General features: G+C 45.9%; 1 protein-coding gene across 2 annotated transcripts in view; it reads right to left on the bottom strand.

Moving 5' to 3' along the window:
- The window catches only part of INTS7 (integrator complex subunit 7), a 363,775-nt gene that overhangs the window by 63,628 nt on the left and 273,046 nt on the right, over positions 1–27,101 (bottom strand). For both annotated transcript variants that reach the window (XM_086927848.1, XM_086927847.1), the window contains exons 7-12: positions 25,021–25,143; positions 24,421–24,538; positions 18,982–19,116; positions 17,009–17,106; positions 16,219–16,458; positions 6–143 (exon numbers count right to left, since the gene is read on the bottom strand). In XM_086927848.1, the coding sequence (XP_086783974.1) occupies positions 6–143; positions 16,219–16,458; positions 17,009–17,106; positions 18,982–19,116; positions 24,421–24,538; positions 25,021–25,143 (852 nt within the window). The remainder of the gene's footprint in view (positions 1–5; positions 144–16,218; positions 16,459–17,008; positions 17,107–18,981; positions 19,117–24,420; positions 24,539–25,020; positions 25,144–27,101) is intronic.

Raw genomic sequence — 27,101 nt, forward strand, 5'->3', positions numbered from 1 at the left:
CATACCATTCTGGAGGCTTGCCTAGCAATTCTATAAACAGTCCAGCCATTGGAGACGTTCTCGAGCTGTTGTTTAATTGCAGTCTTGACTTCACAAGACAGCGCCTTCTGACTAGCCACAAATATCACAGTGGCTAGAGACACCTAGAGACAAACAAAAATATTTTAATGAAACTCAACATATCTTCATTCTTTACAAACAAGTAAGAAGCATCTGCCCATGGGAATTATTGTAAGTAGTGAAAATACCTGGAAAGAGGCAGAATGCAAACATGAGGCCCAACTTTTGTTACTCAGTTATTACCAATATTATACAGGTCCAACCACTGGTGCTACCTCAAAAAGAATGTGTATGTTGGAAATAGGAACATGTAAAGATATAAATGTGTCTATTATAAATGTGGCATGTTAGCAGAACCCCATAGCTAATGAACTCATTTGGGAGAGAGAACTGTTTATATCTCCTCTCAGGGTAACAGCAGGAAAAAAGGTTACCACTGTTTAAGACAACAATACTAAGGGACTGATTCACAAATGTGCTTTCATGCCTACGTGAAGGTTAGGCACACTAAAATTGTTAGCAAGAAGGTAGTACAGTGACCCTTGTGTAGTTACAAACCCACCAGTGCCAAAGATCTTCTGCAGTATCAAGTTTAGGGATACGAGTGGAAACACTGTTCTTCTTGGGGCAGGAGCAGGGGGGCTGCCATTGGAAAGGCATTTAAAATAAAGTATGAACTTCCTAGGCATAACCAAACATTGCCAATGGTTTTCAAAACCAATTTGTAGGAAAGGAGTTATTTTTGTATGAACAACCCCACCCACAGGTTTTTGGACTGATGTTGCTGGTTTTTCGACTCTAGTGCACTGGGCCCTGCTGTCCAGGACCCAGTTCATATTCTCTGATCTTCTAGGTACACGTACAATTGGCTAATATCAGATTGCCTCAATGAACTTACTTAGAAGTCCCTAAAATATAGTACAAGTGCCCAGGGTTAGTATGTTAAATGTCATCAGTGCTGCAGCACTTAATTTTGGCACCTCTGCTGTTACAAGGTGAAAACCTGACTCTAGGCATGCCACTGCAACCTGATTGGGCAGGTTAAACCTGCCAACTCGACATGGTAAGATATACTGTTTTGCCAGGTCAAAACCTTCCTTTTTAATATTAAAAAGTCACCCCAAGGAAAAGCTTTTATATCCTACCAGAAGGTTGCTTAATATTAAAAAGAAGGGCATGTTCCTTTTATGCCTAAAATGCTCTGAGAGTAAAAACACAAATTTCTGTTTTCACTGTAGCAAGGTCGCTGGTCCCAATTCATTGTAACATTAAACCGAACTCATTGCTGGGATCAGATTTAAGGTAACTTTTAACAGAAGGTTGCAGCTGACTTCAGAAAGTCACCACTTTGTTGCCCAAACCTTTGGTTACCTTTCCTGTATGTCTGCAACAGTGATCACCTGAGACAACATGCTGTCACCCCCAATAGGAAGTGTGAAGCACTCCCAGGAACAGGGAACAAAGAGAATTGCTGAAGAGGAGGTATTATCTCCTCCAGCAGGAGGACCACTGGGCATTGGCCACAGATGGCCCAGCTTATTAGAGGCTACTACGATCTCAGTGAAGCAAATGGCAATTACACCTTCACCTGCCTGCTCCTTTGTGTATGGAGGCAGGCTGGCATTTCCTCCAGCGGGTGAAAACCTGTTGCAGAACCAGTTTTCTAGGAGGAGTGGCTCATTATGCTGGGTACATCCTTAGTCTGTGCCCAGAGTTACTCACACCTGGAAGAATGCGTGTGCCATCTTGGTTTAGGGTAGAGAGGGGTATACCAGGATTGCTTGACGTCCAAACTCCCAGGAAGTGACACAAAGTGGGAAGGGTAACCTCATGGGAACTATTCCTCCATTAGCTAGTGAGTCCTCCCCGCCCAAAAACAAGGAAATGGAATAAAAGTGGCACCCCATACCTACAGTTCTTAGATCACTGCTCGACTGGCAAGAAGACAGAAGGAGGACTGCCATGCTGCTCCCTAGACACAGCATATAGAGGAAGTACCAAGGAAGGATTGCCCCTTCTGAACTCAAGGGACTCAGTCAAAACAACAATTGGTATCGACGTTAGATTTACATATTGTATAGCAATGGCTTGAGTTAATTATTTAGTGGCCGAACCAGTGCTAAGCTTGTATGCAGTGTCATTGCAATACCTTATTACTTTGATGACCTCTTTTTAGAAGGATACTACAATTTCAGAGAGACATCATCCTGAAATCTAAAGGAGGGTCAATGAGTTGTATTACAGGTCAAAAAAGTACAATTTCGCGTTTCGACGCGTCTTGCGCAAAGAGGATAATTTCTATTTCCGCATGCTGGTCTTCATCAGGACAAAAAGCAACCATAATATAGCCTGGACAGTCGATAATCTATATGTTTTCCGAGTTATAAGGATTAAATCATGTTCAAAGAACCTGTAGGGTCCCTTATGTGTTTCCAAAAATTATTAGTCCATAATTCACAGTAGCACCAAGCGACATCCAGACTGAGTTAAATCAGAGGGACCTCGCCAGAGAAATCTTAATCTACGCCCATGCAGACGGGGGCTTAATATTTCACAACTGTAGAGAGGAAAGTGATCCTCATCGAAGGAGCACACCGCCCATCTTCGTTAAAGCCTCCCTAAGGCTCTATCTGCAACTGGAAACCAGATTCACTGTCCGTGCAGGGAAAGGAACGTTTGGTCCTTTCTGTGATATTACTCTATATACAGAATAATCTTTTTTACGACCGTTTGGACTGAACTTTTCTAAAGTCTGGACCAATTGTTTTTTTGACTGAATTGATTCCAAGGTTCTTTGACACTCTCTGGGGGAACCCCATTTGTCTATAATGGAACTCAAGGGACTGGCAAATAGGTGTGTGCCTGCTGTGCTCTCTCGTGGATGTAGAGCTCCACTTGTAGCCAGAACTGAAGGAAGACTGCTCTGCTGCTCCCTGGATGCAACAAAAACAAGCCGCAACAAAGCCTGGGCTGCACCTGCTGAACACGAGGGATTCACCAAAAACAGTATCCCTGCAGTGGTCACTTGTGGAAAGTAAAAGCATCCACTTGTGCCAGGCAAGAAGAAGTGACTCCAAGGGCTATGTGATTAGCCTCTGTTCAGCTCCAAGGACATAAAAGCTGAAGGAAACCTGCCCTGCAATTATGAGAGCCCTCTTTCCCAAGATCACCTTCCCGCTGCTGGATGCTGAAGTGCCTGCTGGGAAACAGAGTCCTGACCTATCCAAGGTATGCCCAAGTATCTGGGACCAGTGACCATCGTTAAAATGGACCCTGATCCTCCGGCAAGAAAGACACTCACCTGTGGACAACTGCTTAAGACCTTTGTAACTGGAGATCAGTCAACCAGTGGCAACAGGATATGCACTGGACTTCACTGAGTATTCGTGGGGGATCGAGTTCTGAGGCAACTCTCGAAGTGCATGGACCCTGGGCTCGACCCAGAAACACTCACTGCATCTTTCATAGTTCTAGCAGCAGCATCCCCAGCATCATGACCACTTATTGGCTAGAACTGTGCTCTTAATTAAATCTACTGTGAGCACTCTGAGACTGCTGGACCTGGAATATCTTCCTAGACCTAAGTGGTCCCTGTGAATCGCGCCCAACCTGCTGTGGCCAATCCAAGAGAGGACTGGTAGTCGTGCTAGCCATCGTATCAGATACTGTTACGTCGGTTACAAAGATTTATTGGAACTAAAAGAATGAACTTTCCGTTGAAAGGTTATATCTCTGGTTTCCCACAATAGATTTTTGCCATTTTGGTATCCAATTGAAAATAAAAATACACTTTATTTTTATAAATTGAAGTTGGATTTTTATTATGTCGTCTTTCTTACTTACCTGTTATGTTGGTACTTCTTAATGCTTTACACTTGTTCCTTTGACCAGGTGAGACTGCTCTGTGCCACACAAATTTAGACCTTACCTAAGGGATTTGTTAAAGAACTGTACTGGACCCCATACAGATACGGACATTACTACATAATAAGATCTCAAAAGGGGCGTGGCTTGGGCGCCGATGGCGATGGTCGCCTGAGAGCTCGGCTCCGGGACTAAGCCCGAAATTATCCTGAACATCGGAGGCTGAGGGGCGCCCCAGACCCCGCATTCGGTTGAGCGAGGCGACGACACCCTGCCGGGGGCCTTGGTGGAGTTTGGACGGGGGTGGCTTCGAAGAAATGCCGAAGTTTGCGGAGTTGCGGAGTGCGACCCAACATGGCGCCCGGACCCCTTTGTCCCCTTGATCGAAAATACGGAGTTGAGGAGATCGCGCGGGTGTCGCTTGGCACCCGGCTTCACCATCCTCAGTTGTTTTAGACATTGGACATTGGCAGGTTCGGACCTTCTACAACGGGTTCATACTCGATTAGACGACCGGGCGGGTGCCCACGCACTAGAGGGCACCGGGCGCGGGTGCCCTCTGTTCCAGGCGGTGGTCTGCACCGCGACTCCGCAACTAGCTACGATTTCCTGGCCAGCCCAACTACATGGATGGCGCGACACTCTGGCGCCACAGGTCAACCGAGGGAGTTGGTGGCCCTCGCCCCGGAGCTATAGTAGGTGAACGGGCCTGCCCGACTCGGCGACGGTTATCTCCGCCCCCTTGTCGGTGCCCTCGGACGCCGTGGCGGTGGCGTGAGCCGAAGCGGCGGAGTCTCCACAGGCTCTGGAGAAGGAGATCGCCCGTACCAGACTTGAGAACGAAATCCCGGGAAGGTCGTGCTGGACACTTGTGCACGGAGACGCCTACTCCGAGACCCTCGCGGAGAGCCCCTGGCAGCATGGGGAAACCTAAAGGAGCCAAGGGATCCAGCCAGACCACCTCAGACTCTGAAGCCCAGGACAAGGAAGAGCATGGTGACCCTAAACGACCTGGTGGCGCACCACTCCAGCAACAATTCGACCGTGTACTGGAAGCGATAGAGGCAACTCGGTCGGCCCTCCAACAGGACATTGCCCAGGTGGCGACCGGCCTGGGCCTCCTTAGGGCAGACCATGGTAAACTCTCAGACCGGGTCAAGGAGGTGGAGGGCACGGTGAAGACTTTAGAACCGGCGCAGAGAACCCTGGCTGCGACGATAAAGGATGCCATGTCCCGAATCGAGACCCTCGAACGGAGGGCGGAGGATGCGGAAGGCCGCAACAGGAGGAATAACATTCGGGTGGTGGGCCTGCCGGAAAAAAATCGAGGATGGCGATATGGTGCGATACTTGGAGACCTGGCTCCGAGACACGGTGGTCCCGGAGGGCCTGTCCTCCTTTTACACTCTAGAACGGGCCCACAGAGTCCCAGCACGGCCCCCACAGCAGGGACGAGCCCCAAGGCCAGTGGTGGCGCGGTTGCTACATTTCCGGGACAGAGACCTGATCCTAAATGCCGCCAGGCATAATGGCCCGTTCCAGGTTGCAAACAGTCAGGTGAATATCTTCCCTGACTACACTTACGAGACGCAGCGCAAGCGGTTCTCCTTCCTGGCGGTTAAGCGTGAACTCAGGAGTGAGGGCATCCAATATTCACTCCTATTTCCCGCAAGGCTCCGAGTCATTGTCGACGACAAAACCCAGTTCTTCGACACCCCAGAGGAGGTCTGTGACTGGCTCGAACTGTACCGGACAGGGAAAGATGGTTATAGCGCCTCGACCCATCAGGCGGAGGAGCCGGAACACAGGAGGCGATCTAAGAGGGTCAGGAACCGCCGCGACCGCACGGGAGGGCCCTCGACTGCGGAGACATCATCGGAGCGGAGGGGAGTGTTGGAAGTTCTGTCGGAACTGTCGGGAGCAAGAGGCGAAGTCATCGAGGAGGAGGAAGAAAACCCGGGTGCTCAGGGGGCACCATCGGACTCGGAAGACTCAGTGGCAGACAGTACCCATACACCGGTGATCACACCGAAATCGGTGGAGGACCTTTTGGACGGACAAGGGTAACGGGATATGCTGCCTTGTTTTGGGTGGGGGCCCGGCAGGGGGGAGGCGGTTGCCGTTCTTTATTGCTGACAACGAAGGAGGGAGGGTTGGGGGGCTTCTGCTCTTGCCCTGGAAGGTTTTGACACAGGGGGGGGCTTACTATAGTCCTGGTAGCCTGGGCGACGAGGGCCCACTGCCTCCGCTCAGCCCGCACCTGGCCCATAAGGCCTTCCTACGGTGGCGACCGTAGGACTAGTGGGGATTTTGGGGTTGATCTCCGTAGAGGTTTGGATGGGATCTAGATGGTGTAGTTTGGGTCCTGTTCTGGGGTGGTTGGGGGGGGGCTTTGTTGGTTTTTGGGTGGTTTGGTTCTGGTTGGGGAAAATGGCCGCCGTCAGCGCTGGGAGGATTGATGCTTTTTCTTTGTGGGGACCCGAACGGGGAGACTGTGCAAGAACACTCTGGGACAATGGCTGATGTTGCTAACTTGAAATGTATTACTTGGAACGTGAGGGGGCTTCACACTATGTCCAGGCGTCATAAGGTCCATGCTTATTTAGTGCGTAGGGGAGTGCAAATGGCGCTGCTGCAGGAAACGCATCTGAACAAGGCGGAAGGGGCGGCGCTTCAGCGTAGGTGGCGAGGGCAGGTCTTTTCCACGGCGTACTCTGCTTATGCCAGGGGGGCGCTAATATGGATTAGGGCAGGAGTCCACTTCCAGGTCACGAGGACAGTGTTGGACCCAGAGGGGCGTTTCGTGGCCATATCAGGCACGCTAGGAGGGAGGGACCTGAACGTTTGCTGTGTGTATGCTCCTAACGTGGACCAAACTGCCTTCCTTTCCAGGTTATCGGGCTCGCTGGCCCACTTTTTCACCGGGCCCCTCCTGCTGGGGGGAGACTTTAACTCCGTAGTGGATGTAGACATAGACCGCTCGCATCCCCCGCTCCCCGATTCCCCGGTCCGGCGGACGGCTAAGGGCCGTCAAGATTGGCAGACCCGCTGGGGTTTGACGGACATTTGGAGGGCGCATCACCCCGCGTCTAGAGATTATTCATACTTTTCGAGCCTTCATGAGCTGCATGTCAGACTAGATGGCTTTCTTGGTTCGTCCGAATTAGTTTCGGCAGCGGTCCGATCGGAGTACTTATCGCGGACCATCTCGGACCATAACCCCCTCCTACTGGACATTCGCTGGTTCCCTGGGACGCCGGCAGTACCTACCTGGAAGATGCGCCCCGAGATCCTCGAGGACAGTGTCTTCAAGGCGGACCTAGGGGAGAGAATCACGGATTATTTTGCGTCCAACGGCGGCTCCGCGAGTACTAGGGCGTTCGAATGGGACGCTTTCAAGGTGGTGGTGAGGGGCTACTGTATCTCTAAGAAGGTGGGCATGCGGCGTGTTATCCTGGCTGACTTAGACACAGCGGACCGAGCGCTCCGCGAGCTCGAAATTAGCCGCCCCGGACACCCGGAATTGCAAACACAAACGGTAGAGGCGAGGGAGAAGGTGGCGGTGGAGGTCGAACGGCTCCGCTGTTTCGATTATAAGGCCTATACGGTCCGGTCTATTGCGGAGGGCGACAGGTCGAGCGCGTTACTGGCGTGGTTGGCCAACCCTACGCGCCAGTCCCAAACGACGACAAATATGCGTAGGGCGGATGGGACCGAGGTGTGCACCCAACCGGAGATTCTTAGTTGCTTCCGACATTACTACGAAAGTTTATACCGCAGTCGCTCCGCACGTGACCCAGACAGGCTTGATAACTATCTTAGCCCACTGGAACTCCGCACAGTAGGACAGGAAGTGGCGGAAACCCTGGGTTCTGACATCGACTTGGGGGAGATCCGCGGGGCCATCAAACGGATGGCGAGGAACAAGACCCCGGGCCTAGATGGCCTTCCGGTGGAGTTCTATGCGGCTTACGCTGACCTCTTGGCCCCTCGATTACTGGTGGTCTACAGGGAGGCGAAGAGATTGGGTCGTCTCCCTGGCTCGATGTGTGAGGCGTTGGTGGTTCCTCTCCTCAAACCAGGCCGAGACTCGTCTGACCCGGGGTCCTACCGTCCCCTTTCAATGCTGACTGTGGACTACAAAATATTGAGCAGCATCTTGGCCTCGAGGCTGCTGGGACATATGAGTTCCCTAGTGCATGAAGACCAAGCCGGTTTCATCCCACGGCGAAACACGACTATGAACATCCGAAGGTTGTTCCGCCTGCTTGGGGAACCATTCGTGGATGCCCCGTCCCCGGTAGTCTTGTCGGTGGACCTGGAGAAGGCTTTTGATAGCCTGGAGTGGGACTACCTATGCACGGTATTACGGAAATTCGGCCTCGGGGAGGGATTTGTCAAATGGACAGCAGTCCTCTACGCTTCCGCTTCGGCCAGGGTTAGATCGGGCCCTTTGATTTCATCGCGATATCCGGTGGAGCGTGGCACGCGGCAAGGGTGCTCCTTATCCCCGCTTCTTTTTGCACTAGCGGTGGAGCCACTAGCGATGCATCTTCGCTCGGGAGCCCACTATACGGGCTTATGGACAGCGGCGGGCCCACATTACGTCTCGCTCTATGCGGACGACCTGTTGCTCTTCCTGGAGGATCCGGTCGAAGCATTACGGGGAGCGGAATTAGCGCTAACGGAGTTCGGAGCGGTCTCAGGCCTCCAAGTGAATTGGTCTAAGACCTGCCTCTTCCCGATGCGTAGGGGTACCCCCACTCCTGCGCTAAGTAAGGAGATCAGATGGGAGCCCGACTGCTTTAAATACCTTGGGGTATTTGTGTACCACGACCAACCCGACCTCCTAGATGGAAACATTGCCCGTTGCATACGAGCACTCCGAGGTAGCATGGACTTTTGGGCCACGCTGCCGCTTTCCGTGTCGGGACGCATCGCCCTGCTCAAAATGGTGGCGCTCCCCCGACTATTGTATTACTTTCGGACTTTGCCGATCTGGGTCCCACCGGCTACGTTTCGTCGCTTGCGTTCTATGGTGGTCGGGTTCCTTTGGGGAACGGGCCGGCGGCGGGTGGCCCTCAATACCCTGATGAGGCCGAAAGACGAGGGGGGGCTCGCTGTGCCGGACTTCGAGAAGTATTACCTAGCGGCGCAGCTCCAGACCTACACCCAGGAGATAGCCAGGGAATTCAGAGGCCCGGAGGACGGTAGAGGGGCGGGTATGGCCAGGCACGTCCTCTCCTTTATCGCGCTGCGACAGCGCTTAGTCCTACGGGACCTGTCGATGGAGGAGCGGACTGTCCGACTCTGTTGGAATCGGGCTCATAACAGAGGTCGCCTACGGACGCCATATGCGCCTGAAATACCGTTGGGGATGCTGACGGCCCTCCCACACGGAGGAGATTGGTCACGACTGGCGGACTGGGAGGATTCCGGTTTACAGCTCGTCGGGGACCTGTACGAGGACGGAGCGCTCCTGTCCTTTCAGGATCTCATTGACCGCTTTGGGATCCCCCGGGGCGACTTTCTGCTGCACTCGGCCATTGTGCGAGCGATCCAGGCGCACTGGCAAAACGGGCTAGAGGAACCTCAATTGTCTCAGGTGTGCCAGTACGTAATGATGTCGGCGGGCACGGTGAAGGCGGTCACTTGCCTCTACGGCAGGTTGATTGCCGAGGGGTTGGTTCCTCTCGCCACACTGAAGTCCCGCTGGGAAGAGGACATTGGTAGGGAGATCCCGGAGACGACCTGGTCCCAGCTGGTGAGGCGTGCCTGGAAGGGCACACGTAGCGCCCGTTTCCAACTGGTCCACTATTATGTTCTCCATAGGGCGTACCTGACCCCGGTAAAGATCAGGCGTTATTTTGCCACGGCTTCGGCGGAATGCCCTAGGTGCCCGGCTCAGGAGGCGGACCTCCTACACATGCTATGGGCCTGTCCAGGACTGACGTCCTACTGGCAGGAGGTGGCGGCGACTCTGGAAGAGGTGACGGGGAGGCACTTATCATTCGATGTGGCGGTAGGGCTATTGCACTGGTTCCCCCATACCCCCCGGAATAAAATCACCAGTAAATTTATCGACCTGGGGCTCCTACTTGCTAAGCGAGAGGTGACCAGGAACTGGAAGGCACGAGCTGGTCCTACAGGCAGCAGATGGCACAGTGAGCTTTTGAAATGGGTGGCGGGTGAGAGCGCGCTGCGATATCAGTTGGCTTGGAGGCAGGGCAATGAGAAGGCACAGGAGGCCGCGTTAGAATGGGAAACGCTGGTGCAGGCCCTCAGAGATTATTGTACCCCCAGCGACTCCGAAAGTGAAGAAGCAGCTCGACCCGAGTCCCGTTAAACATTAGCATTGACAGCACTATTACCTTCCCCGTGGGTCAAGCAGTGGATCCTATGTTGATGAGCTCCCTGGCGCTGATGGTGGGGGGAGGGGGGGGAGGGGGGGGAGGGGGGGGGGTTTCACAGTAACTGGGAATTTTGAGGGGGGGGGTTCTTTTTGGGGTTTTGGGTTTGTTTAGAAAAGCAGATGACGGACAGTGTGTTATTCGGACCAGCTCCAGCATCCTACTGACCCCAGCTGCATTTGCCGCCCAACCCCAGGGATATGGGCTGATTGGCTGTATTGCAAAGTTATGGAAGGGGGTCGGTGGGCTATATCTTGTATAAGTTGTTTATAATACGATACTGGTCGTTACTGTATTGTTTTACTGATTCCTGCAATAAAAATATATTTAAAAAAAAAAAAAAAAAAATAATAAGATCTCAAAACCAAACCATGTAATAATTGACTTTCCTACACAGTTTATGATTGTTTTAGCAAAGGAGGACTAATGCGAGTGCTCTGGTGTGAAAGACACCAAACATATTTCATGGAGCTGCATTGGCAGCAGTTTCTTCAGCACAAGGAAAGACTTATGGGAGGTGGAGTAAAGACAGCCAATATTTTTTTTTAGTTTTATAGAATGTAAACTTGACCAGAAGGTGTCAAAGCGCTTTACATGAGCACCAGTTGCATTACAGACGGACGGACATATTCATTATGTTAGGGAAGGGGATATTAAGTGATTTGCCCAGAATCAAAGGATGTTGAGCGTCCCTGCTGAGACTCAAATCGGGTTCCGCAGCTTCGAGGTCAACCGCTCTAGCCATTAGGTCACATCCTCTAAAGGTCACTTGGGTGAATTGGCTGAATTGTATATCCTCGTGTGAGGAAGCAAGGAAAACACATAACTGAAAGAGCACAAGTATGATACACGTTGCAGCTGCCCTGTTTCACAGATTTGCTTGGGCAGGCCTGAAACCACCAAGAAGGAGAACCCAGGCTGCCTTTGAACTTTTAATGAACTCCAGAATATAGGAAACACATTGTATGAATTTGTCCAGTTACTAGAACACACACTTATGCCTCAGGGATTGAGAACTATCCATTCAGGAGGCAATGCTGGTGCACTTGAAGGTGAAGTGAGTAGTGAATGTGTCTGTGGATGCTTGAATCCTGGCACTGAAGAACAGTGGAGAACACTGCATCGTTGACTCCATGCTCTCCGACAGAGTTCCCACTGCTGGGGAGAGAGTAGGCATCTGTTCATGTTTTTTACTATCCGACTAAGCACCACCACTAACTATGTGAAGGACCTAGAGGAAGATATCCTGTGCAAACACACAATTGCACAGATTCATCAACAAGACCGGGCTGGTTTGCACAGGGCCACAGCACAGTCATGTATCCTTACTAAACTGCACCAGACTGCTGGAAAAATGCTTTTACGGTTAAGATCACCTTCAGCACATGGATGAGTATGTAAACATATGTTTGTGATTGTGCCACACAAAGCAACGCAAACATGGGAGACACAGCAGTAACCTTTCCATCCGAACATGGAGGAATCTATTGTGACTAAGGTTCACACATTTGGCAGACTAAAAGAATAAATAAACAAGGACCCGCCATCTCAAGGATTAAACTTCAGTTTGGAAGGCCAGGACTGGACAGACTTGGATTTGCTTTCCTTTAACTGTCCCCATTTAATCGCAAAGTCGAGCTGTAAGGATCACTACACTAATCAGGAAACCAGCAGTCACAGAACTCAGTGAAATCTCTAAGATGTCAGAGCTGTGCTCAGAGAAGAGAACTATAGTCTTCTTTAAGGAGGATATTCTCTAGAGGGGAGATAAAGCTACTGTTTTGTTTTATTTTATTTTATTTAATGCGATTTTATATAGCGCAAACTTTACCCGAAGGTGTCAGAGCACTTTACATAAGAACCAGTTGCAAAACATAAGGACTTTGTATCTTTTATGTAACACATGTAATCCTAACAGAAAAAATTGCAAATGTATAAGATGTAAAGTCACACAAGGAGGAGATACAAACAGAAAGAAAAATTGCAAATGTACAAGATGTAAAGTCACACAAGGGGGAGATACAAACAGAAAAAAAATTGCAAATGTACAAGTAGTAAAGTCACTCAAGGAAGAGATACAAATGGATATACTCTAAGAGTCACATAGGAATGGTAGAGAGTACAAACGTCTACTGCATATACTAGCGATTAGAGTTATCTCTATATACATATATATATATATATATATCCAAGAAGCTGCTTGCAAAGGTCGGGTGCAACGACGAATTCCCAGTCAGCACCAAGGAAGCAGACACGAGCCCAGGATATGTGCAAAAAGCAAGTAGCGTTTATACTTTCATGAGTCCGCCATAACGCGTTTCACCACCGGAGTGGCTTGATCACATGACAACGTTAACAGTTTTTACTGGACCTTTTAAACGGCTAGCACTTTAAACACGTGATTGCAAGTGTGAGTGACATAGAAAAAAGTGTAAAACAAGCAACATTAAGCGATATTTAAAGGATAGACTGCGCTTTGTAAAATACCAGGAAAATTTCAAATAATGTTGCTTTTACCAACTGAATAGAAGGGCAAACATTTAAATTTATACAGAAATGCCAGTAATATCTTAAAAACGATTTGCATTGAGATAAATGCATTTTCAAAAGTGTATACGCATAAATGCACAAATGACAGTATAAATACTTCTAGTTCAAGGTTTAAATAAATAATGTCCCATCATGAAAAAATATAGATATATATACATCTGAAGTAGAAAAATAGTTTCTCTAACATATATATACAAAAATATATGATCATGTATATACAAGCATTTATAATTCATATATTCACACAATGCGTATTTAGCAATCACTGGTCATTTTAATGAGTATCGGTCTAAATGCCGTTTGATAGAAAAAAAACCTTCTATGTATATATACACATAGTAGATTTTCTCAGGTCAAGACCCCAAAAAAACAGGAAAGCAGAGTTCCATTAAGTGGAGTCGGAGGGGGGACGCAGTCACAGCACCAAGGGAGGGTGGGAGGGATACAAGGGTATGGAAAAAAGGCAGAACAGAAAAGGGAAGAAATATTTGAGGATCGAATGGACAAGATGGTGGGTCAGGGTCCAGAGAAAAGCGGCCAAGAACAGAAGCAAAATGGCAGCCTGGACAAAGGAAAAAGTAAAGAGGTCCATGAGAGTCCTTGCTGGTTTGTTGACTGTTGGCTGGCGGTCACTGACGCTTCTCGTTGGAAAATAGATTCAGATTACCCAACCTCAGGTGTCTATTTGCCTTGTACGGATGGCCACCTGGAAGCAATATCCCATCATAAAGCTGTGCAGTGCTTTATTGACTAAGCTGGTTGCTTACTCCATAAAGCATAGTAAAGCTATATGAAATATAGCTTTGAAATGGAAGCTTTCTTGTTTGGGGAGTCAGTATGAAGCCAATGTAGAGTCTTCAGTGCCTGCTTGACGTGATCACTGTATAGTACTGTACTGTATGATACAAAGCATATCGGCAACTTGACAGGGCGATCACATGCTCTGTTTTCCGTTGGGTTCCTGGAAGGCCTTTTAGGGAAGCATTGTGGAAAACAGTGGTAGTTGTAGTCTGAACTATGTATGGAGTGTTGGATGAGCTGTGTGAGGTTTGGTGAAATGCTCTAGATAAACTTGGTGCAGCAGCATCAATGCACGTCAGCTTAAAGTGTAAGGGAGAGTGTGAGAATAACTTTAAATGTGCAAGATAATGCATCTCAAACTATAAAAGACTATATAGACTTATCTAGTGCTCTGTGTGCAGCTGCCACTTCAGGGAGTTTATTATTACTTTTTGGACTAGTACAATCTTCTGAGGCAGATGTAGGGAGAGGAAAGACATCTAAGATAAGATGAGTGCTGGAATACATTGCTGATTATCCTATCGCACTGCAAGGCTCATGTATGCTAAGAAGGGTCTGTTTAGACATTCAAACGGTGCAGCTATGTTGTTTAGATTTTCAACCAGAATGGAGTGTAGAGTCAGTGAATCTAGCCAGGCAAACAGGAGGGATGAAGGACCTATAAGCAGGGTTTTGCTTTCCTCATGGTTCATTAAACAACAAGGGGTGGTGATGGACAGAGTTTCTGAATTAAGCAGAATACTCTCACCCAGTCAAGAGATCAGGGCTAGATCCAACACCGTTTTTTAGCTCACTGCACCATCCCAGCTCAGAACTTGGCTATATGCAAATTAGTCTGTTCCTGTCCCAGTGCATGATGGGAACAGGGCAAACCAAACCACCAAGCCAATTCTTACACTGGGAAGAAAACAAGGTTCCTGGGACCGGTTTCTGGCATTTCAGCCGTCGTCGGCCCGGCTTGCTTGAATCCTGATGGTGCAATGAGCAAGGGACTCACATCTGAGTATACCCTTCCAAGCTTAGGGTGGACAAAATATTTAACAACAAGGGGTGGTGATGGACAGTTTCTGAATTAAGCAGAATACTCTCACCCAGTCAAGAGATCAGGGCTAGATCCAACACCGTTTTTTAGCTCACTGCACCATCCCAGCCCAGAACCTGGCTATATGCAAATCAGTCTGTCCCTGGCCCAGTGCATCATGGGAACAGGGACTGATGGCAAGGTCCTCTGTGGGTAGAAAATCACACAACACTCTTTCTGGGATTGTTATTTACAGAGCAGCATCTGCATGAGCTGCAAACATGTAAAACATGGTTAGTCATTGACCTCTATGCAGCACCTCAGATGTATAAGCCAGCTCTGTTGAGTGAACACATGGAACCCTCAGGAAGAGTGCTTTGTGGTTCAGAGCTGTTGAAACGCCTATTGATTGGAGAACGCTGGAATGCACCAGACATCCCAGTGTTCCACCGCCTCTGATCAGTTTCCTGCAATCCCAGGTGATGTCCTCCACTCGGCATGCAACCTCTTTATGATGAGGCATGTACTGGTTATTGGCACTGTTGTGCATATGGACCATCTTTACTTCTGTATGCGTGTGTATGGCCCTAACTGCATCAACATACAAAAAAAATAAAACACGCTGCCATTTTGGACTAGTCTTAAAAAACATGACTGGCTATAGGTATAGTGTAAAATGTTCTTTCTGCATGGGGTCTATGTGATGTAGATCACCTTTTACTGTTACCTGCCAAGCAAAAATCACGAAGAACACATATTTACTTTTCTCCCCAAGGGTGTTTAATTATTCAGAGTCATGATATCTGGACCCTGCAAACCTAAAAAACGCAGTCTGTAACTGCAAACCGGTTAAACTTGATCCCTTCAATGCACTTCACCCTAGGGGCAGTTTACTGGTATGATCTTTTCAAGGCATTGTTGTTCCCTTGCATTGACACCTTAGGGTTATTTGTGATAATTATGATTTCTTCAACCAGCACCTAGGTGTTTCTCATCAGCACCTCTTTTCACTAGGACAAATAGTACTAAGAATATCACAACCTCATACTGAGCTCCACCTTGGTCAGGACCTCCCTCCGACATGGTCTCTTCAAGGCCTGTGCACCCACTGCATAGGCCTGTGATGAGTGAAACATTAGAAATGTAATACAGCAGTCGGGCACATGGAGGCAAACTAGTTTGACTGCCCTGGTGGGGCAGTCAAACCTGGGATGACTAATCCTTACCAAAATTACTGCCTTCCTTCTCTCCTTTCATAGTAAATCTTATCACTCTCCAATGTACCGGGGTTCTTTCTTGGTCCATAAGACAAGACTCGAACACACTTGTCAGGAAAATGTGCATCGTCAGCGCTAAAATCCTGAACCTGGGGAGATATTTCTTTTAGAAACAGCGGTCTCAAATGGACTACAGAGAAGACAACTAGAGACTGCACTGGTCTGAAACCTAACCAATAATTACCTATCAGGACAAAGAAGTAGAAAATATATTACTTCAATGGTGGATCCTTACCAGAAGTTCCTGTTGCTTATTTGTGGCCGAGCGTCCAATCACTTTGTAAAGATCCATTAAATCTCCTAGCATGCCATCTCCTAGAACAGGCAGCTGCATGGCGATGGCAGCAAGACAGTGGCACATGAGGATCCTGGAAGCATCCTGAGCACTGTGCAACTGTGTCAAAAGAGACTCCACCACGGACTGGCTCAGATGCGGACGACTTTTCGCCAATTTGACCATACAATTTAAGGCAATCTGCAGAAAAAAGGATGAAATATATACATCGCATAAAGAGGAAAGTCAATATATTAAGCCCAAGCGAAATTCTCATTATGCTGGCGTAATCCTGCCTACTTTCTGGCATTTCACACGAGAGGTCGGAAATTCAGCCTGTTGAGGGAAAGATCTTGAAAATCTAATCACAGGAACTACATAAACAAACAGAACATGAGAGGTTTCTATTTGCATCATGGGTGATTTATCACTATATTTGTAGCACAAAATGCATCCTGGACTAAAAAAAGGATAAAAAATGGATATGAATATGCATTTTAAGCGGTGAATGACAATTTTGCTCTTCACGTAATTTTTCCACAATTTCGCTTATATTAAGCAATGGGAAATTACACTAGTTTCACACATCCTTAAATATAATGGCTGACTTTAAGATAAATTTAGTCAATCAAGAAACACACAAACTATATATTACATTTAATCATAGCTTTTATAATAAACATGATTCCCTGTGATTTTTACAGCTTTTCATTCACCATATTTATATAAATAAGTATCACACTATTAATACCTTTAATGTTTCTTGAGCACCAGGGGTGTTATCCTGACTACAAAGAACAAGAAGAGACTCAAGCCCATAGACTGCATCTTTTTCTAAAATCAAATTATCTAGAATTGAAAACGGGAAAAGATTTTGGATCAGTATTAGGGCAAACACAATTTATGGGTACAGCTCTTATTCAAAATTCCTCTTTTTTGTGTGTAAACAAGAAGTTATAAATGTAACAGAAATTAAAGATTATGAACGCAAATTCCCGAATAGATTTGTGGCAGATGCCACTTACATCTTCAGCATGTGCCCTAGAACAGTAAAATAAGCTATTAATAGAGAGTTCATTCACTCCCAGAGGGAGTTTCTGGGCACGGCTGACAGATAAAGAAAAATTCCTTGTTATTCAACCTGATGTTTTTTTTTTTTTTAAGTCACATGGTCTAAAGGCGGAGTGGACCCGCTGGGAATAGAACCGGTAAAGGCAGTGTGAAACACCGATTTCTGCAGTGCGTGTATTGGTTCCTTTAGACGCCAACTCTGGCAATAGACCTCAGTCACATTCATCATACAGCAGTTATTCAGGACAATCCAGAGACTGGTACCAGCAGAGAGCTAGTCAGAGCTGACACACTCCTTTAGTATTAGTTTAAAAATATTTGCTAGCGATAATCATAGGAATTGCAGGAGGTCAGAAGCAGGATCAGTTTCAAAGCAATGCCAATTACTAGAATGCTTGGAATCAATAACATGATTACATGGGATAATTAGTCACAGCATTCTAGTCCAAAACTTTGGCTCATGAGAATTTTTCACCGTAATCTACTAATCTGCATGATAATATGAATCTCCTCCAGCATTCATACGAATGACTTGATGTTTGGAATCACATGGCTGCACCAAACTCAGGGGTTTGCCCCCAGGGTTCCTGGCTGCTTGAAACCCTGCTTTCACGCGAGGCTGGTGTCCTTTTGAGAATAAACATAGTCTTCCAGGTTTCAAACTTTATGTCGTCCTTGTGCATTTGTTCTAATAATGGCTCCATGAGCACTTAGAGGACTAAAGTGAAGAGGGTATATGAAAAATAAAATGATCATATCGCCGTCGTCACGGCCTCCTCCCCTGGCCCAAGGCCTGGAAGATACCCCATGCCCACTGGAAAGCAACATAAGATGTGTTTCCCAGGAAGCACACAGCCCACCAAAGAAATCTCCATAATGGGAAACTGCAGATGAATCTCCTTACACTATTTTCAGATGGAAAAGATTTGAAAATCAGAAGAATAACTACGAGGTACCCCTTAGGACCCTGTGGCTAACTTCATGCAGTAAGGAACTAGACATGCCCTTTGGGGTGTGGTGTATTTGCACCCTATTCAACTCACTAGGAAATCAGAAAGACCAAATGAGGTAGATATGCTGCAGAAGTTATGTTAAATGTAGTGAGGATGGCTTAGTGTGATGGCAAGGAGGAACTGAAAGCACATGAAGCTATGCAACAGCTAGTGCTGGAAAACCCATGACCCAAAATCACCACTACTACCCACATTCAGACGGATGGATGTTTTGTAACATATGGGAACGTTATTTCCACACTACTAGAGCAGAACCCACTAGAACTCTCATCTCTCCCCTGATAGGTTTAATAAAAATTCTAAATTGTGGAAACAGGACAGACGTAAAAAAATGCTGGAAGGACACCACATTCCACAATCATTATGTGACTACATTTCACAGATATGCCAAGCTTTGTCTTGAGACGCCGAATGCTCCTGGCAAGTATTTAAAGATTTTTTGTTAATTATGTGCATCATTTTTTGTAGAAGAAAATGTCAATTGATTTGACAAAAACAGGCACAGATTGATTCTCAAAATTATACATTCCTATTCAAAACAACATTTTTATAAATCTAAATGTCGTAGATGAAAAACACCATCACATATTATCCTCCGAAACATGTGCACACATTAAAAAGTATTTTCCAAACGACTCACCTTTCTCCTGACAAGAAGCAACTATATTTGTGAGAACTCGAACTCCATGAGCAGCAATAGCCCGATTGCTATGGTAACAGCACTCCTGTGCCAACTTTACCAAATCTGATGGTCTTGATGGTGTGACTGGAGTTCCTAAAAGAGCACACGAACAGTTCACTTTTAAATCATCTAACCCTTAGATCTGCATGCATTCATAACTTCTGGGTCTCTGCTTGAATAATAGAAAGAAACCCTTTTAAAGAGCTGTGTGCCAACTAAACCTCTTCTTAGCACTGCCACCATCCATGGCTATAGCGGCCAAAGGAGGAGTTGCAAGGATTTATTGACCACTGAGGAAACATTTATCTGGGAGAGAAACATAAATGAGCATTTATCTTTGGTATATAATCAAATGTGAAATGTATCTGAAATGAATACATAAATGCAGGCTTGGGTTTTATACCTCCCTATTCAATCATGTTCCCCTGCCTTCGGTCGAGGGAGGCCAGTTAAGAGTAGGGTTTGGAAAAGATCCTTGAAGGGAAGACGGTTAAGGGCAGGCAAACCTTTAGTAACGTGGTGGTCTCCAGAAAAGAGTGAATCTCCATGGACCTGGATTGCGGGGACAATCAATTCAAAAAGAGGGTTCTCATAACCCCTTTTTAACAGTTCCTGATGCCTCAGGAGTCAATTTCCATTTCGGGGACATAGCTGGACTGAAAAGGGGCTTTGAGTCGGTCCTGTCGGTCTTGAAGGATAAAGTAGTGATCGCTGCCGTACAAGAAACCTGGGAAAGGGAGCTATGGGGGTTGCCTGGCTATGATGTCTTCAGCCTAAAAGCAGTTAAGGGCCAATTTGGGCAACCTACGGGGGGTCAGGCTTTTAAGTTATCTGTTAAGCATGATGCTGTGGTGTCTGTCCTTGGGGATTACACACATATTCTAGTATTGTGTATCCAGGCTTCCTTCAACCAGGACATACAGGGGGGACCAAAAGGAATGTCCAGACTTGATATTAATTAATACATACTTCCCTTCGAAACTTGTCATAGATAAATAATTCAAGAAGTTGGCCTTTCTACTAGATACAATTTAGTTGGTATTTCCCTATGTGCCTATTCTTTTGATGGGTGACCTAAATGTAAAAATCCCCACTATGCAGCCGGGGGATGTTATCCAAATGGACAAAGAAATTACCCTGAACAGCCCCGGTCAGATCTTTGGGATTCAGAGAGGGTATGTAGGCAACTGGGGATCTTACCAAATAGCCTTAACATGACTATAATGAATGGTAGGTGACCCAGGGATCAGCTGGCTCAGTCGAGGTTTGGTAATGAGAGGGTAACATTCTTGACCAATTGTGCTATGATCTCCTCAGTGCATTATGGGATGGTGAAGGATTATTGGTAGGCGATCTTGCTGGTGGTGACCATAAGCCTCTAACTCTCGCACTGTCCCGGGCGGTCAAGCAAAGAGATATATGGCCTAATAGTTTGCCACTGTAAAGTAAAAATGAGCATACAATTGTGTGGTCTGGCAAACTCAACTTACCATCACACCACACAGTTCAGGCTTTTGAAAAAAAAAAAATCTTCTATAAGGGATACAGGAGCCGTAGGGTTGGAAAGGGGTAGGGTCAGAAAGGACTAAGTGTGGAAAAGTCACAGGCTAAAGCAGTCCTTAATAAGAAAATATGGTTGGCGTTTAGAGTAGGTGGGGAACAAAGGGAGTGTCTGATAAGACAACATATGGAAAGCCTTTGTGAAAGACAGGTGGCAAATCAGGTGGAGGGAAAAAAGAGCCTTTGAACTAAGGCAATCTTCTCCATCCGCACTGGTAACCTAAAGGGCTTCTGGCATGTTTTTAACAGCATACTCGGGCTTGCAACATATATCACAGCAGTTTCAATCCCCAAAGAAACCTGGGATAGTTACCCTTTAGACCTGTGTCAAGCCAAAGATGATGTGTGGAGTGCTTCGGGCTGCCAACGGGTTTGCATGTTAAGGGGGAAAAAGAAAGCATGCTGATCCCCACAAAAGCAGTGATTAAAGGTCTAAAAAGTTCAAGGGCGCAAGGACCAGATGGCATTTCCTCAGACATTATTAAACGTAACCCCCACATGTGGGCACAGACCCTGGTACAGAAATAATTGGGGGGGAGGGGGGGGGGGGATAATTTACTGGACACCTGCAAAGGTAGCATTAGGGTGCCTTTGCTGAAAATGGGCGACAGGACCTTGCCCACTAACTATCGTATGAAAACCCTTTAGATATCCCGGGTACAATCTATGTGAGGCATCTGTTGGGTCTATTAGGTGATTGGGTGAGTCTAGCTAGAATCCTACCTTTGACCCAAATGGGCTTTCAGAAAGGCTACTCAACTACAGATGGCTGTGTGTTATTAAAGTTGTTGGCTGAAGATTATGCTCTCAATAGGAAGCAGCCCCTTTACATGTCTTACATCGACTTGTCAACTGAGTTTGACACCGTAAATAGATCTCTTCTATGGGAAAAGATGGGGGTAATGGGGCCTTGTCCAAAGATCAGCATCCTAAAGGCTTGAGGCAAGGGTGTATTCTGGCTCCGCCTCTGTATTCAATTTACATAGAGGATACCTTGGCAGGCCTAAATCAGGTCAGGTCTTTTCCCCATAAATTGGGGATAGTGATTAGATCTGCACTGTTTTATGTGGACGACACAGTGTTATTAGATTGGACATCAGATAGTCTGCAGAGGCAACTTGATGCTTTCTCACAATATTGTAAGGGAAATTACCTAAAGATCAATACAGCCAAAACTAAGATCATGGTTTTCTCACAAGGTAAGAAGCGGCCCCTGAAGTTTAGGTGGTGGCTGAGTGGTGTTCAACTGGAGGTGGTAAATGAATACAGATATTTAGGTCTGCTATTTATCCATAATCTTGACTTCAGGGCTCGCGTCACGCAGCAAAAATCAAGTGCCAAGTATATTGCTGGTGTGCTTCAGAAAGTGGATTCTTGTTTGGGCCATAAGTCGGTAGACGTACTAAGAGAGGCGTAAACACGAGAAAATAGTTACTCTGTTACTCTATGACTGCAAGGTTTTGTTAGAAAAACATGTTAAGAGCTTGCAAATCAGTGAAACAACCATCTGGAAAAATGGTTGGGATTGCCCACAGGCTCAGTGAATAGTACCCCGGTGATAGAGTTGGGCCTTACTAGCATTCTCTTTAACTATAGACAGAGTTTGCTCAACTATTGGGCTTGTTTTTTTTTTTTAATCTGAAGACGGCTCCTTGAGGCTTTTCATAAAACTCCACTAACAAAGGAAACATGCAGGACAATGGGTAAATAACAAACAGGTTATCAAGGTTTACCTGAATCTCTCTGCCTGGTATTCCCCTTTAAACATGTCAGCGATCCAACTGAAAAAAGCATTGAGACCCTTACAGGTGAGTAGTCGCGCTTAACAAAGGCTTGATTGATTGAAAGCTATTTTTCTCAGAGGCAGGCCTAGCTATCCTACGTAAAACGCAAGAGTACAGATTAAAATCCAAGTACTGTATTGCGGGAATAGGACTAGCTACAAAACTAATTAAACAACTATTTAAATAGTTTTTTGTAATCCGATTTAATGGCAAGGTCATATTTTAAATAAATATTAAAGAAAAGTAACTTTCAGGAAGTTACCTATTCTTTGCCCTAAATTCCTGGCAGCTAATTTGCATTTGCTCTCAAACTTCTCCCAGCCAGGGATTAGCTTTTAAATAGGTGTGAAAAAACTTTTCTCCCAGGAGCAAACAATAAACTCACCTGAATGGGCAGAGATGACTCCTCTGAGCCTCACCGAATATGGAGAGGGAGGGCTGTGAGAATCCTTTTTGACATTACAGGTTCAAATTTTGCTCGAGTGTTAAAGCCTGCATTGACAGATCTGCTGGGTTTATATTTAACACTTTGGGGTGAACTTGAAAGGCAGAGAACAAGATGCCACGATAATTCTTACATATCCACTGTCTGGTTGCTGATGAACCGGCTATGTCCTGCCAGACATCGGTCTCTGGGTTTTACTTATAACACAAGGGGTGCACTTGAAACGCAGGGAAACATGTTGCCAAAACAATTCTTGTGTATCCAATGTCTGGTTGTTGGAAACAAATTCTTTTGGGTCACCAGACTTCTGGCTCTAGATTTATCATGGGTGTAGTGGATGCCTCAAACTGGATTTTAGTGTTCTATGTGGGAGGACACTAAAATTACCAGAGTATACTACACATGCATGTGCAAGCACACACACACTCAGGGCCCAAGTTTAGTAGAGCCAAAGACTTTCATAAGCTTTAAAATGTACAAAGTAGGTAGAGTTGGCTATGGGAACTTTTATCCCATTGGTTAGAGCATGCCCAGCAATCATTGCCATACATTGGCTTGTGCCAGGCATAAATTTGGTCTCTTCAGGCACCAACATCAATACACTCCGGGACCGGAGGAAAAACACTCCTGGGCATGCTGTCTGTGATGAAGGAGGAGCCCTGAAGGACTGAACCTGCTTCTTCTTGTAGCCAGGACAAAGATGTGATCTCCAAGGGTGATAAGGCTAACCCACTGTTAAAGCAACAGGTATAAGACAATATACAAGAGGCCTTCCCTGCCAGTGGCACCTGGACCCTGCCATCGGCCTCTGCCAGACACCCTGTGAGTTTTTAAGTAGTTCCTCTGAGATCCTGGGGGACTTTTGAAGAGGACTTCTGTGGTGGATTGGGACTAAAAGGACTACATTAGAAGGTATAATCTTTGATCAGATTGGTGTATCTGACCTGCACTCCATCATGGCCAGTCTCAAATTGCCCTTAGGTCCCGGTCTACTGCGACCATTGACTATCATTGGCATTTTATGCCGCTTGCTGCTATTCACACTTAAAACATTTTTAAAAAAACATATCTCCAATTCCTTTTATTCGATTTTTGACATTTTGGTGTATTTTGTTTGCCCCTATTTTTCAAATTTATTGCTGTGCATTTTAACTACTACTGTTTTTGAACTGCATAAATATTTTGCACTCTGCTTCAAGTTAAACTTGTCTCCTTAGTCCCATAGGTACCAGTGAGTTGAGCCCATGTTAAATTGGTGACTTTAAAAGTTCACCCTAACAAGGATTCTGCTTATTCCTTGAAATGGGAAGTCACGGACACTCACCCACAAATAAGAATGCAATTGCTTACAAAAGAAATACTATAAAGAGGTGGAACTACATACAAGAAGCAGCTTACAGACTCCTAACAGATATCAAATCTAAACGGGGCAAGTCTTTTTTTTGAAGTCCTGCAGACAAAATTACTTTTGGCACTAGATCTGGGGTAAAGGCACATAATTATTTCAATTCAGAAAATAGGAAAAAAACAAACAAGCAGGTTTTAGATATGGTGAGATGGGAGCAAAGTCACACAAATATTTTGGAAATGTAATATTCCTGTCCTTACCTGGAGCTGTGTTGATATTTTGTTTAATGGCGATTGTCCCAGACAGCGTGGAAAGAACAGAAAGAATGCCAAACTTGAGGCTGTCATAAGGAGTCACAAGAGCACACTCACAGAGAGCCTGAATAAAAAGCACAATGGAAGGTTAGGCAAAGCCTTTTGTGGTAATACACTTATTTATCACACTTTAGTGTCTGCAGCGGTTTCATTTGACCTTTATGCACCACTCAATAGTGGTGTTTAATGATCAATTTAAACACAACAAAATGATAGGAAATCCAATTTTCAGGATTTCCACTTATTAGAACCTGTATTATGGTAAGCAAGAGAGTCAAACAACAGACTACTAGACAGAGTGTGCAGGAGGTTTACACAACCAGGGAGGGGTAGGACCTTTGAGTGCGCAACTATTGTGGTACACGCAACCAATGCAGAAGGATCAGTTTAACAACTTTCACAAGAGACTATCAAGAAGACAAACTGCAGATTAGGCAGGAAGGGGTTTTTTAGGTGTGCAATAGTGTTGCATCTATTCTCAATGTTTTCTACAGAGACAAGCACACCAGGTGAGGGCACTTTTGACATGCAATTAGCTGAACATACCTGAATATTCTCTCTGTTCCACATATGTGGTGTTTTACTTGCCAAGAAATTTAGGTCTTGGATAGCAAGCCGTTTCACTGCCTTTCTAGGATCAATCTTCAAGTACTGCAGCAGAAGTTGAATCTAAAACAGAAAGATATATTAAGCGTATGAAAATACAGATCAAAAAAGGAGCACACTGTTACTTTTAATCCATATAATACAATGGTCATGCAGTGCCCTGAACGAGTTCCACTAAGAGAAGCGACTTCGATAACAAGTGAGATAGTTTGGACTGTGACTAAATTCTCCCAACTTTTCTATATGAAATCACAGAAACCTCCTTTAGAAAAGCTCTGCAAAGTAGGAATATTGTAGCTAAACTGAAAACTCGAGGGAACATTTGGGAGCTGTTGTGTATACTTACATTTCCTGCTTGCTTATATTTTACCACTCGTCGCACAAAAATTAAAAGGTATAAGTGTATTACCCAGTGGCGGTCGCAACTGGTTAGTTATAGTTAGAATTGCTTTTCCATAGACAAGCATTTTTTTGGTTTTGTTAATAGCTTTTGCACCATTTGACGAATCTTCACAAGACCGTCCAAAAATAAAAAAGTAAATTCACCTTCCGGGGTGATCCGTCAAGCAGGGGCTGAGAAAAAAGGGAGGGTCAAAAAAGAAAATGTCCCCATGTACTTTCAATAGACTTCTTTAGTCAGTGCTATGGTAAAAACGGTTGAACAGAATTACACCAAATTTAGCCGGATTCTGCTTTTAACGATTAGGTGTAAATCATTAAATAGTTCAAGAAATTAGGGTTTAAAAGTATCAATCTATCTGGACGGGTGGATTTGTGGGACTCAAGAGTCCCTTGAACCCGAAATAGAGTGTTCTGATTGGCCCAGGGAATATTTTTTCTCTTGGGCCAATTCAATCCCAGAGCGAGCACTCTGACTCGCTTCCAGCAACATGAGAAAGATGATGCTGGCAGCCATGAGAGGACTATGGAACTTCACTGGCCCGAAGTTAAAAAAGAAAGAAAAAAGAAATACTATAAGTGGGTATGGTAGGGATAGCCTGCCCCACAAGGGTAACCCCTCCCCTAGCCCCTCCCGGCCAAAACTATTTTTAATAATCAAAAACAAAATGGCGGCTTCCCATTTTATAAACAAATATATGGGTAAAGGACAACAGTAGGCCCCCCCATCCAAGCCCATTTAGGGCTCGAGACCCCATCTCCTGGGGCCAGGTAGATTAAATTAAGGGGAGGGGGCATGCGGTACCCCTCCCCGAGCTGATAATGGCTCCAGGGACACCCATCCTCGAGCTGAAATGTAAAAAAAAAAAAAAAACATCTCTGCCTTTAAAGGCATGGGACCCCATTCCCTGGAGCTGGTTCACTTACTGAGTGCCTGGGAGCACATCCCTGGGCACAGTAATTTCCCTGCCTGCACTAGTGCAGGCACAGAAACATAGGTTTGCACCTGGCGGGAGCATTTTTTAATCTCCTGCCAAATGGGAGCAAACACTAAGTCTTCTCCCAGCCAGCGGGAGATTTAAAGATGCTTTCGCCTGCTGGGGTCAGACGTGTTTTCTATTTGGCTGCCTGCACTGAAGTGAGCCCGAGCGGAAGACAGTCTTGATCACAGGTGAGAGTATGTTTTGCAAAGTGCATATGTGCGTGCTTGTGACCATTCTGCCACGTGACATAGTCCAAAGAATACATCTCCCATAGAGCACTATACATATTCTCCAAAAGTAGAGGTTTCCCCCTCTCGATCTTTCCAGTACAAACATGTGTGTTATGGAATAAAGAGCACCATGCAAAGATAACATTTTTAACCAGACTGCCTCTGAATAAAAACATTTAAACTATATACTCGAGTGCACTATAAGAGAAATTATTGAAATAAGACACTAATGAAGTTTTTACATTGTATCCACTTTGGGAGAACATGTATAGTGCACTATGGGAGATGTATTCTTTGGACTATGTCACGTGACAGAATGGTCAAAAGCATGCACTTACGCACTTTGCAAAAAATACTCTCACCTGTGATCAAGGCTGTCTTCCCAGCCGAAACGAGTAAGGAAACAGAA

Source organism: Lissotriton vulgaris, chromosome 6, assembly GCF_964263255.1.
Source record: "Lissotriton vulgaris chromosome 6, aLisVul1.2, whole genome shotgun sequence".
Lineage (NCBI taxonomy): Eukaryota > Metazoa > Chordata > Amphibia > Caudata > Salamandridae > Lissotriton > Lissotriton vulgaris.